General features: G+C 38.0%; 1 protein-coding gene across 11 annotated transcripts in view; it reads right to left on the reverse strand.

Moving 5' to 3' along the window:
* ATP2B1 (ATPase plasma membrane Ca2+ transporting 1) overlaps positions 1 to 13,706 on the reverse strand; it is a 64,747-nt gene that overhangs the window by 23,398 nt on the left and 27,643 nt on the right. For all 11 annotated transcript variants that reach the window (XM_065837493.2, XM_065837477.2, XM_071799926.1 and 8 more), the window contains exons 2-6: positions 9,847 to 10,257; positions 4,629 to 4,826; positions 3,532 to 3,786; positions 3,326 to 3,451; positions 2,819 to 2,962 (exon numbers count right to left, since the gene is read on the reverse strand). In XM_065837493.2, coding sequence (XP_065693565.1) covers positions 2,819 to 2,962; positions 3,326 to 3,451; positions 3,532 to 3,786; positions 4,629 to 4,826; positions 9,847 to 10,051 — 928 coding nt within the window. In that variant the 5' untranslated portion in view covers positions 10,052 to 10,257. The remainder of the gene's footprint in view (positions 1 to 2,818; positions 2,963 to 3,325; positions 3,452 to 3,531; positions 3,787 to 4,628; positions 4,827 to 9,846; positions 10,258 to 13,706) is intronic.

Here is a 13,706-nt window from a genome sequence, read left to right on the forward strand (position 1 = left end):
CAGAGTTCATTTCAGTTCTTACATTACCATATGCTGAAACAAGAAACTGCATCTTTAAAAGACAGCGTAGAACGAACTGGAGACGGAAGGCTGACATAACTGAGGCTTGAAAAGCATAAGTCAGCTCTCAGAAACAGCTCGTGTCAGTCTTTTGGACTTCACTTTTCCCATACAAGATTGCTGCAGTGTTATGCTACCATAATTACGTTTGCACAAATTACTGATACAGACATGTATTACTTGTGAGGAAAGCTTTTAAAAGGCTTGCTTAAATATTTTCTTAGGAAAGAAATTGGTGACATTAAAGTGATTCTGGTGGCCTCAGTCTTGCTTTCTCTTCTTCCAGCACTTGGCAAATATATCTGACTGCTACTGTAAATGAACTGTAGGATCTCACTTCCAGAATTAGTGCTTTTGTACAACATTGCAGAAGCTACTGTAGTATAAAATATTTATAAATCCACACCAAAGCTTAATGGATGTACATCGCTGGATTACTGGATCTATGCTAACCCTATTTACGCAAGCATGAACATAATCTGTTGGCAACATACCAGTATAACACCGCTAAGAGAATAGTTCAAGTTCATAACAAAATACAGCTCCTACCTCTGTTCAGAAATTGAGTTCAACAAAAAATCATAAAGAAGGGCAGTGAAATAATGAAAGAAATTAATGAGTGAAACATCAAAGGTAACTACAAGACCATCACATGAAGCTTATTGGGGTCAGCGGGGCACCCTACCTATTTTTGTTTGGATTTTTGAGTAAAAAGGTTTAGGTACTACCTTGAGAAGTGACAAACTTTTCTCCTAAATAGAGAAAGCAAGGGTTATGGTTACTATTTGCAATAACCTGAAATGAAAGCACAAAACTGATGGACTTAGAACAAAACCCAGAATTTTTCAGTCTCACTGGTAATTTGTTGAATCTTCAGCCTTAGTTTAAGCAGACTGAAATGTATGAGAGTACTCAAGTAGAAGAAAATCAAATTGTGAAGAAGCCTGTCTGGCATGACATTTAATACCTCCACTACCTTATTACTGTAGACACAGTCTGACTTCTACGCACAGGATTTCCCCCTCCAGGCATCCTCAATACAGCTGCGGAACGAAAAAAAACCCAACACGTTCACCTTGTCCAGAAGATGCAACTTCAGACTTCTTAAGAACTCACCATTGTCTCCTAATTTAGCACTTGTTCTTTCCTAGTTCTCCTTTCCCTCTTACGAGAGCAAAGTTCTACACTTTAGTTACTTCTAACTCCTTGCACATACATTTGCTTTTGGCTTGAACAAAGCCATCCACAGCCAACTAAAAATAGCCACTTTAATCTTCTTAACAGTCACAGAGAAGCTAATTTAGTTTAACCTGAGTTTTACCAAGGAGAATCTTACCAGGCACCTAACTTAAAGGAAAGAGGAAGCTGTCTGTCTTGGAAGACAAATAACCCACAGGCATTCATGCCCTAGGATATACCAAAATATGACTTGCCAAAAAGACTTCTGTTTATAGAACAATACACACTGGCAGAATATTAACAAAAGCTATAATCTTCTCTGTATCTCCTGTAGCAGCTGTTGCTTGCTTCGTTATCCTTCCTCTATAACAGAAAGAGCAAAGGATGGACACTGTTTCACACTAATCCCTGTAAGTGTTGCAGGTCAACTTTTACTCTTTGTTACTGCACTTGAGCTTGAACTTTCAATTCCTGTAAAAGTTCTTGTAACTTACTTCTGAAGAAACCTACTAATTTAAGTTTCAAGAAGGGTCAGAACTCTAAGTATTTGTGGATTAGGACAAGCAGACAACAAGTACCGTTCAACCCTAGTTGCTGCACAAAGCACACTTTTCAACAATTGCCTCTTTAGTTTGAAGGCACCAGGATTCCTAAACACATTTCTGTATGGCTTTCCATTTAGGGCTTTCCACTACTGTTTCATATTCCTCTGACAGAAAAGTACATCTTTCTGCCAAGAATCCTCACACTCAGCCCCATACAGTCAACTTCACAACAGTTTCTATAAAAATTTTTGCTTTGGTGAAGCTCAGTGCTGACGTGCCTTGTGAGAGCTAGTATCAAAACGTTACTGGTTAACATTCCTTAGCTTTGATTCTCAGGATAAAGGCTTAGATAAGTGACCTTATAATTCTAGCTACTGAGTAAGTCCTTCGAAATAAGAAAGACAGCTCATTTCACACTTCACAGAAGAACTCCAAAATGCTTTGGGTTACAAGCCCCTTATCCCTCTAAAAGTAGTTTACAGAAAAGTGCCAGTAGGGATTTGTCTTGTGGGTCTCTCTGAAGAAGCTGTCTGCTCACCTTTATCAAAATCAAGTCTTACATATGTTTAAGATATCTACAAACTTGGCACTACCAATGATACAAGCTTTTCCCCTTCAAGTGTCATAGAAAAGCTTCCTATACGGAACATTTTCTGTCTGTAAAAAGCAAAACTAGATGCTACTGGTAATAACCTGTTTGCTATTAGACATGAATGTGTTTTGAAGTTACACAGGAGGGCACTTTAACAATTTATACATGGTATGGCTGGTTAGGAGTTATAAACTTTCCAATCTCTTATTGGTCAATGAGATCTGAAGTTTAATTAAAAATCCATGTGACAAGAGTTAGTAGTAGTGGTGTACTCTCAGGTATCTGGACCTGAGGTTTTGTTTTTTTTTTCTGTGAAACTTACTGAAAGTATGAGGTTTAAAAGAAAAGATTTCTGGCTTCAGATGACTAGAACATGTTTTTATTCAGTAACATTCAGGAGTTCAACCCCCCCTCCCCAGTGATTTAAGAATATTGTGCCTACTTTTCTTGTCCTTCTTCTCTTTTTCTTTCTCCTTCTCCTCTTCATCTCCTCCAGCCCCAAGCAAGGTAAAGATGATTCCAGTCTGAGAGTTCACACCTACAGCAGTGACTACCATTCTTCCAGAGCCTTCCATCACATGTGTACCTGAAAGATTGAATCAGGTTTTCCACTGAGACTTAGTTACATGGCAGAGCACAAAGGAAATGAGTTCTCAGACTTCACATTGACAAAACCATAAGATTTGTTTAGATACCCCTGTGTTCCCCTGGAGCTTCCAATGCCAAAACTATCAGGAAAATAAAAACATAAGCAACTACATAAAATGTTGTCAGTTTTAAAAGTCTGCTCACTTTGACAAAGTTTTGTACTAGTTGCACTGTTTTTGGATATTTTTAGGAGTCAGCCTGGCTCAGGTCCAGTTTGACAGATTTTAACCTCAAAATTTTAAATAGCAGTTTATCCCCACAAGCAAACCACTTTCTTCAAGAATTGTCAAAAGTTACACACCTGACAGCAGCATGGGATCTCTGTCCAGAGACTTCTTAACGTGATCAGATTCTCCAGTCAGTGAACTTTCATCAATTTTGAGGTCATTTCCTTGAATGAGTACACCATCAGCCGGTAAAAGATCACCTACGAGAGATCACTGGGTATGTTGACTGCAGTTCCTTTTTCAAAAATAAAAGAAAGTTCAACTTTAAAAATATGTTTACCATATTTCACTTGTGCAATATCTCCAACAATTATGTCAGCTACTGGTATTTGGATGACTTGGCCACCTCTGATGACTGTGAATTTCTGTTCTTGTTCAATACGGCTCTGCAATCCCCGAAATTGTTTCTCTTTACTCCAGTCATTGAAAGCTGTTACTAATACCACACAAACTACAGATAGGAGGATTGCTGCTCCTTCAATCCAACCTGCTTCAGATTCCTCCTCTTCTTCACCAACATTTACTGATCCACATACTGTAGAAAACAGGTTTTAGATTTAAGAAAGTTCATGCAGATAGTTATTTCGACAACAGAAAAGTTTTGTCAAACCAAAGAAACTACTACTAGTTGCTAAACATTTTCAACACTAGCCTTCTTTGCAAGTTTAGATTTAGAAGCTAAAGAACCTGAAAGCTAGAGCATCTCAAGGAAGTTAAACCACCTAAAATTTACATCTCTGCTTATCTGAACACAAAAGAAGTTGATATAGAAAGTTACTTGTCCTTATTATCTTGTTAAATGATAACATAAAAATGCCAGACTAGACAATAAGTTAACCACCTTCTGTTTTCTCAACATTTCCCACTTTATCTTAACAAGCCAGTTATGATTGCAAAAACTGAGTTCAATGAAGGCCAGATCGCTTCATCTTCCATTTAGAAGTATAAATATAGCTTCATTTCTTAAATTGGAAAGTTACCAGTGTCATATTCAAAATCAAGTAAAAGACTTGCTGGCTCCCCAAAGAAAGCACATGATTGCAAATTCTAAAATGCATAAATATTTGAAGCAAAGCTGAAAAAAAAAAAACACTTGCACTTAACATGACTGGATCTAAGAGTCCTTGTTCCTGCTTCTTGCACTTGACCTTTGGCATTATTTTGGTCAGTGTCATACCAGACCATGACCAGGGAAAATCTCATTTTGTCCTTTTAAGGCAAGCTAGAGTTTTAGTCATGTTCTCTCAACAACAAATAATAAGCTGCTTTTCCACTGACTTACTGTCTCCCCTCAGATTTACAGTATAGCTGTGTTGTACCAGGAAAAGTCAGTAGTATAATACAGGTAGATACATAGTTCATAAAAAGTTTACTTACACGATTCATTTCCTCCTGGAGGCTGGTAAAAAGAAAGGCCCAAGGATACTACAGCTGCAATTTCTAATATAATTAGTGTAACGTCCTGTAGTGCTTCCCATACTAACTGAAGAAATGTTTTTGGCTTTTTAGGAGGTATAAAGTTCTTCCCAAAAACTGCTTCTCTCCTTTCTATATCTGCTGGATTTCCACTTAAACCTATTTAATAATAAGACAAAATTAGTGACACTTATTTGCATTTCACCCTAACATTAGAAGCGATTGAAGCTTGTTATTCATGGAGTCAAGTCCCACTCCATGTTTCAGTAACAATACTGAAAAGTCATGTCAAATATAATTACATAAGTATTATCCTTAATTCAGAGTTACTGTAGAAAACAAGCTATATTTTATCATTCAGATGTTGTCCCATCCAACCACTCTGGGATTTTGTAATATAAAGTAAGCTGATGGTCTACCTAATTGCACTTAATATGACATATTAACAGAATAACAGTGACTGACATACCTTTGTGCAAAGTAAACAAGTTTGCAAGACAAGATCATGAGCAGAGTTGCTACTATTGAGACTGAATAGCATCATGTAGTTTTAGCAAGACCACAGCCTGTGAAGCCAGCTCTGGTTATCACTGTAGGGATTCTGTATTCAGAGATAACATTCTAGGATCCTACATTTATACATGTAAGATTTATAATGAAATATTTTAAAGTAATATAAAATACTATAAATATTGTATTTGTATATTATTTAATTATTAAATAAAATACTATAAAAAGCCGGTGACATTCTCCAGGTATCATGTGGAGGGAGGCAATCACTGAATGATGCTGCTTTTGCCTGCACAGCAGTTGTTTGTTCTTCTGAATTTTCGCTTTCTATCTCCTCTCTCATAGAGAGAGTCCATATTTAGCACTGTGGAGGGTCTGTCACCTCAGCTTTGCTCCTCTCTTCTTTCTTATATGACATATGTCTTTCAGAGTCCTCTGTCTCAACTCTTGTACCATCCTTAAGGGACACTAGCAGGCAAGACTGAGGGGTCTTCACTAGGACAAGTACACTTCAAGAGTTAACCAAGTCCTTAAAAATTAAGGAATACCAAGTATATTCAGTGCAAGGTCATGCCCTCAAGGTCTTCTGTAAGTTTACTCCTTCAACAAATTCCAGCTGCCTAACCCACCATTCAGAATTTAAGCTGCCAGCTCATTTTTCAAGGCAAAAATGTCAAATGTCCAGCTGTGTTCAGAGCAAAGGTCTGGATACTTCAACCATTTTATCCCCAAGGTTATGATAAGCACCTGCCTAAAGACAACAGTTTTCCTAGTAGCAGATTTTTTTATCAGTTAATCCAACTGCTGAGTGATATCAAGGCACTGCAAACATGCTAGGTGATCAGTAAGAACAGCAACCACTGCAACTAGCTTTCGTAATAAGCAGGGTATTTAACACAGCTAACAGACAATTCCTAGAACCATCACATGATATTTCAAGATGCTTTGTACAGCCTACTGAACTGCAAAGATCAGTTTTAACTGCTACCAACTGCTACAGAATCACTTAACTGAAAAGGAAAATATTATGTGCAGATCTTTCCAAGAGTCAAATGAATTAAACATACTCTTAGCATATATGATAGATTTATTCTAACACTCTTAGATCCACCTGGAATTCACAGCTTTGGAGGTTTAATACAAAGGAGCAATTTTGCTGGTTAGCCATAACAAGCTTTACTCACTTTCAAAGAGCACTGCAAGATCATTTTGAAAATCAAGCTATATGAGAAGAACTAGAGAAACTCAGGACAGCTTGGCCATTCCAAAAGACTAGAACATATAGCTATTTTGCAACAGATACCATTTCTCTCATCCTTTTATCATGACACAGTTTGGAAGATTATTTATATAATGTCAGTGGCACCACTTTGCTCCTCCCTTCTCATGGCACCAGTATGCAGAACATAAGTGTACAGCAATGGTCTTTGAAGAATGAAAAGTGCTTTCCAACAAGGCTATAAAAAATCAAGCTATTATCAGAATCACTTAATGAAGATTAGTAAATAAGCCTAGCAAAGGCAAAAAGCATTTGTGTTTTTAATATCTGCCATAATACACCATCATTGAACTTGCTACATTTACCACCTGGCTTGCTATTTCATAGTTCACATGCTACAGTCCTGAGGTTGAAACTAATGCCATTGTATTGTTCCTTATGTATCTTGACTAGGATAGTTTATGTTATTTGGGGTTAAGTTTGAAAAATATTAGGCAAGCGAATAATTAAAGCTTCATATCAAATTTTATTAGAAAGTAGAGACTACTAGACAATCAAAATTATGTAGACCTGTGGAAATATAGATGGTGGTCCCTCTCTCCAGAATAGAAGGACTTTTTCTATTACAGATACGTCAAACATTTGTTTATTTTTTGTTTATTCACATTTGTATACATTTGTACATGTGTACATGGACATAATCATTTCAAATCAGGTAGACCTGATCCACAGTTTGCCTGAAAATAGACATTGCCTAATATTGTCAACAACTTCAAGAAGTTATACAAGCTGAACTCATTCACTATGTAGTATTTCTGAACTACCTGTACTTTTGCTGTGAAGCCACTGGTAATTATGCATGTCAGTATACTTCATATCACAGAGAAAGCCTCTGAATACAGGGAAGTGTCATAGGGCCTTGTAGGTGTTCACTCAATTTTAGAGAGCTAGAACTAGTGTACACAGAGCAGCTTTCTGCATACATCTTGCCTAGATTTTCTTCACAAGAAATGTCTCCATTTCTATACTTACAACTTGAGTTTGACAAAAGACGACCTAGTTCTACTTCTACAAGCGTTACCTCTGACAAATTTATAGCAGCTTACTTGACAAGTAGCCTGTTTCTCTAAAGGTTCATGTAGTGATTTATAGGCAAAACGACACCTTTACAGAGGACACTGCTCTAACTCATCTTACTTAACCTTTTCTAAACTAATTATCACATTCGACTGTTGAGACCTTGCTGTGTTTATGAGCTGCTCTCACACTTCAAAAAAAAATGGCGCCCTTTTATCAAGTTAGTCATTGTATTTAAATGATTGCAGGACAGCACATCTAAATGTCAAACCCTTTTCAAAGGGAAAGGCCCTGATCACACAGTCCTCAGTACAGCAGAATCAATCTGCAGGAAAGGGCATCTAACCCTTTCTAGATATAGCACGCTGACACTCAAAATTCCCATGCGTTAACCTGCTTGTTACATTAAGGGACATAAAGTGAACCCTGCAGCACACCAGGTATTTGGTGCTTAGTGCTATCTGGCCATCTACAGTCATATGCCTACCTAGCCTGCAGCAAGAATGAGCCTTGAAACTTGCAGATTACTGCAAAATATTACAAAAATGAACAGCCTTCAGTTCAATTCCTGACTGTGAAAAGCTACACCCCTTTTCACTGAGAAGGAAAATTGTCTTTCAGCACTATGCAACAGGTTAACAGGGTAACAAGAGACTGCTGTTCCTGCCTTCTTAAGAGGTACTACACTGCTTGTACACAGTAGTGCTTCACACACAGGCACTAATTTTGCAACTCCAAAGAAGAAGTTTGCAGTCCTGATGTTTCAGCCAAATACTAGTCTACACCCATTCCCTGAAAGGTCAGGCATGAGAGCCGGCTACTTCAGTTCAATAAGAGAAACCCAGTTCATGTACTGAAATAATTTCAGGTGTCTAGAAATCAGGAGTTTGACTTCAAAAGCTGATCAAGCCAAAACATGCTAAATGCAGATGTACCCAGAGATACTGTACGGCAGGAGGAGCAAACTCATTTTCACTGGGGGCCACATCAACCTCACGGTTGCCTTCAAAGGGCTGAACGTAATTTTAGGACTGTATAAATGTAACTCCTCCTACTGTATAAATGTAACTCCTCCTACTGTATAAATGTAACTCCTCCTACATTTATACAGTCCTAAAATTACGTTCAGCCCTTTGAAGGCAACCGTGAGCTTGATGTGGCCCCCAGTGAAAATGAGTTTGCTCTTCCTGCCTAATGACATTAGTAGAATGTTCATGATCCAAGGAGACAAATCTTTCCATAACATTTCCTGAAGAACCGAAAGCAACAGCTTCCCAGGATTAAGGCAGCACGTACTTTGCTGTCACCAACATGACACCCCATTGGTTAAACGCTATGCAAGTGCTTAAATCCTGAGACACCACACTTAGCCAAAATCTTGATTTTAGTACTTCTCAATCACTACCAACAGCAGGGCTTTGCGCTAAGGTCGAGTTAATTTTAGATAAAAGTATGTAAAAATATTTCTACAGGATACGACCATTTACATATTTTAATCTATATGTCTTGCATCTTTCTTTCACAAATTAAAGCTAATAAATTTCATTTACATTGGAAAAGGGCAGTAAAAGAGGGGTGAATCTTAAGATTAACTTCTGAGAAGCTCTCACTTCATATTTCCTTCTTTATATTTGTACAGTCAATCTTGGAGTAATAACTCTAGAGAGCAATCACAGAACGCCATTAAGTCCAACATGGCAAAGACTCATTTAAAGATGCTTATTTCTAGAGAATCAGATTGTGTGATCACTTTGCAAACCTTCTGCTAATAGTGACAGTACCTTTAGTGTGTAAAGTTGTACTGATAGTTGCTTTGTATAGATCAAATGAAACCGGCAGAAATATTACAGATTTAAAAACTACATCCTGCTATTAGGAATTTAATGTAGTAGAAAGAGAAAACAGATGTCCCTAGTTTCAAATATTGTTGCATTAGGAAACACAAGAGGTAGCTAGCAATACAGAAGCATTAATAAGCTCTGCATTAGACTATTAAAACCTCATGTTCTATGACAGCATGATCTCAGTTGTGAACTATAGGTCATATGAGCTACTCACAAAACTTAGACTTCCACAGTGAGTTAAACATCGCTATATTGCATTGCTGTTTCATATGTGGATGCCTACATCAGTAAACTTTATTCCAAAGTGCAACTTCACCACTAACCAAACATCTCACATGCAGTTAGACCAACTGGAAAAGCCCTTGCTTACTTATTACCATTGAATACCTCGAGGACTAAGAAGCAATATTTCATTATGGTAACCAAAATACTTTTATAAACTTAGTTATACTGAAAAAAGAAGCAGTTTCCTTGACTAAGGTTTTTCCTAAATGGAGTTTCCTCAATAACAGTGCCAAAATCAACTTACCTTCATTTGGTGAAGTTTTCAATTTTGTACAGATGCCGTGTACATCTCCATAACATTCTTGTATTTTATGCAGTGCGTCTGTAGCTCGAAGTTCCATAAGAGAACGGAGCTCTGCAAGAGTAACTCCAAAATCTCCATGATTAGCTTCTTTTACAGCATTTTTTACGCCGCTATATGCAACCGAGTTGTTTGCCATATCACCCATGATGCATGCAGTCTTTAGCGTAGACAGTTTCCAGTAAGAAACAAAATTTCAACTTAAAATATTTCCAAAAGAAAAATAAATCCTTTGGGTATGAAGACAGTCAGGAGAGCAGACACATCACCCAAGTAAGAGACCCCGGCTGGAGAGATATCTTTGAGGTTGTCCCATGGCGCGTTCTGTTCCCCAAGCCAAATGGCATGTACAGTCTAGGGAAAGAATAAATATACATTCAGTTACATAACAGCTATAATGAATACATTGTAAGAGAATCCCAGTCTTTCTATTGAGGTTACAGAACAGATTTCTGCTTAAGGAAAATTTCTTCCTATTTCCTATGGTATTTTTAGTTAGCATTTAACTGGCAAGAGTGACAAGGCATAAAATGGATGTTTCCCATCCCAAAGTAATCTTGCATTAACTTCTTTAAACAGCTGTTTTCTTTAAGTCTTGCATTTTGGTTGGTATATCCATCTGGATAATCATCAAGAGCAAACCTTTAAAAACACCTAGAAGTAAATCCATTTCCAGGGAAATGGAGTTTGGAGTATCCACCACTGATGTCACATGTGGTAAGAACCTGCTGAAGTTAAAAATCCAAACTTTTCACTGAAGCTTTCACCTCAGAGTGTGGGATGAGCAAGCTTTTATGCATTCCTCTGAGTTCATTTGTGCAAACCTCAAGGAAAGCAGTTTCAGCAGTAAGTTAGCCCACACCTGAAGTATTTTGTACTGTAAGTAGAAGTTTATCTTCAGGCAGACCTGGGTCTTAACACATTTTCACGTCCAAACATTTTTAGCCCCCCCTTCAGCCCATTTAATCATAACTCAATCCTCCCACAGTATCTGCATTTAATTTTTTGAAGACAGGGAAAATTGCATGGAACTGTCTTCCTACAGAAGGGATAGGGATACTAAAAGTAGCTCTTCCAACCAATTATCAGAGCACCATAGCTGAGAAACTAACATCTACCCACAGGATTCCTAACCTGTACAGGCACTCTACATTTAATTCCGACTTGGCTGACGCAACTTGCATGTACCCATGTGTCTACACAACAACATAGTGAATGAACAAACACTTAATGCCTATAAAAGATCTACTGTGTGCAGAAGACAGAAGTCTGATCATGTAAGTCAGCTTTATCAAAATAATGGGGCACAGTGAGCACAAATAACAATATAACCCCCCAAGAATCATTACGACTGGCAGGCTCAGGTGAACAATAACTTGGACACTCCCAGGTCAAAAAGACCCTCAGGTGTCAAATTCCCAGCAAAGGCAAACAGTCACCACTGTCTGCATTGCTTTATGAAGGAAGAGTCGAACAGCAAATAAAAGATCTCTGCTATTGCCCTCTCAGGTTAGAGGATTCTTTGGGTGAACCATCATGTCTGTGTTGAGGTCCAGGTATAAGCACCTCATTGCCAGAAATTAAAAGGCCTTGGTTCCAGAAAAGTCTCAGTTCTCTGCCTTGGAAACCATCAGCTTCAGCTATAGTTAATGTACAGTTTTCAGCACCGTGCCACAGTACTGCACTTGCACTGAAGACAACCACTAATGCTGAAAGACCCTGAAGTGATGTGACGCAACCACAAGTGACAGTCACACCTCCAGCAGAACTTTGACTGCTCTTCTCTTCATATCACTAGGATACTCTGAGAAAACAACTGTCTATGGCTCTTTTCTGGAGAATGACAAAAGGCATAAAGCAATCACTATTCATATGCATAAAACTTCAACATCCTATAACAACAAGGTACCTAATTTAGGAATTGATTTTAAATCTTCATTGTTTTCTTTGTTACTTGCAAAAAAAATATTACAGCGGTTGAAGAGTTCGTGATGATGGAGCTAACTTGCATGCTAGGATGCAGTTTTCATGAACACACGTTCTTCAGCTGATTATAACATGTTCTGCTAGAATACCCTGTAAGTAAAGAAATTAATGCAAATCATGTACAGAAGAGTGCTAAAGCCACACCACATCTTTTTCTAATGATCAAAAGCTGGATGCTGTTGGCCAACTAGTAGCCTAGAAGGATTTATCAATTGGCATCTGATCGCAAGCTATGACAGTATAACAAGGAGCAGGTCACATAAATGAGATTCTATAGCTATGGAGAACACTCTGCAGCTGCTAACTAGGCAAAAAATAGACCAAGCAGAATGCCCCACAACTAATTACATCAAACTTGATTCAAATTTAATTAAGAAAAGCTCTGTTCAAGCCTCTTAGCAGGAGCCCTGCACTTGAAGGCCAAATACACCCAAATCCAAGTACAGACATGAGGTTAGGAAAAGCTGCAATAGCTCTAGTCACTGATCACTCAGCACTGAAAGGCTTTGAGGCTGAATACTGGGCCAGGGCAAGACTTGCTTTCATGTGCAAGTCATCTTAAGAGCAATAACATTGCTTAATCATAGCTCATACTGTGCTTTGCACTCCAGTTCCATAATCTCAATGCATTTTCGTTAAGACATAATAGTCCAGGGATTATTTATTACTATCACTTCATACTGGAAGGGATTCATAGATGTTTTAAGTACCACAATGGTGTCCTTACACACCAAAGGACCATTAGGGTTCACAGACTAGTTCAATGAGCTTACATTAATGCTACAAGAGCAGTGTGGTTCTGCAGATCTGCTCAGGTAGTTACAGACTATTTGGCACATCCATGTTAAGAAAGAGCTCTGGAAAAATGAGAAGAATAGTGTGAAGATTCTTCAAATTCTGCATACAGAGCAAGAGCAGTTTTGCTCCAAATTTTAAAACCTTGGTTAAGCATTAGCAATTTTTACACCAAATCAGACCAGAAAGAATCTGCTCCAGCAGCCTGTTTTTACCAGGCATTACAATGGACAGTACAGAACCCTTTCAGCACAGAAGAACAGAATGCACTTATCTTAACAGAGTTTCTTCGCTGATTACTACAGGAAAATCTTGCTACAATTTCTTTAAGAAGTATCCTTAAAGCAGTTTTGGTGACAAACCTTGCAACATTCAATTGCTTCCTGCTACAGCAAGTTCCAACAGTCCACTTTTGTAACAAAGTGGCGATGCATAAGGTAACTATAAACAGTGACATTCCAGTATCATATAAGAAAGCATATTTTTAAGCTACATAGATCATCTAATATTCATCTCTTCAACTAGTGGAATATTTGTTTTGACCAGTGTTCCTGTTCTCATCTCAATTCATGCAGCAGCCATTTGAAATCTGTTATTTAAATAACATGAGCTCTGAAGCATTATAATTAAAAGCAACTCACCTCAAACTTTCAATCTGCTTATACTTCAATTTTTTCAATTCAAGAAACAGTTATAGCTTGAGGTAACATATACACTTCTACTAAAGTTCCAACTTATTTAAAGTTTAATTCAGCTGAAGTTATGTTAGTGTCCAGCTTAAACAAACTGCACACAAGATGGTGGATGAGATATTGGACATGAGCCGACAATGTGCACTTGCAGCCCAGAAAGTCAATTGTATCTTGGGCTGCATCAAAAGGAGCATGGCCAGCAGGTTGAAGGAGGTGATTCTGCTCCTCTACTCTGCTTGGTGAGACCCCACCTGGAGTACTGTGTCCAGCTCTGGAGCCCTCAGTACAGGAAAGAGATGAAATCGTTTGAGAGGGTCCAGAGGAGGCCAC

Source organism: Patagioenas fasciata, chromosome 1 (genome assembly GCF_037038585.1).
Source record: "Patagioenas fasciata isolate bPatFas1 chromosome 1, bPatFas1.hap1, whole genome shotgun sequence".
Lineage (NCBI taxonomy): Eukaryota > Metazoa > Chordata > Aves > Columbiformes > Columbidae > Patagioenas > Patagioenas fasciata.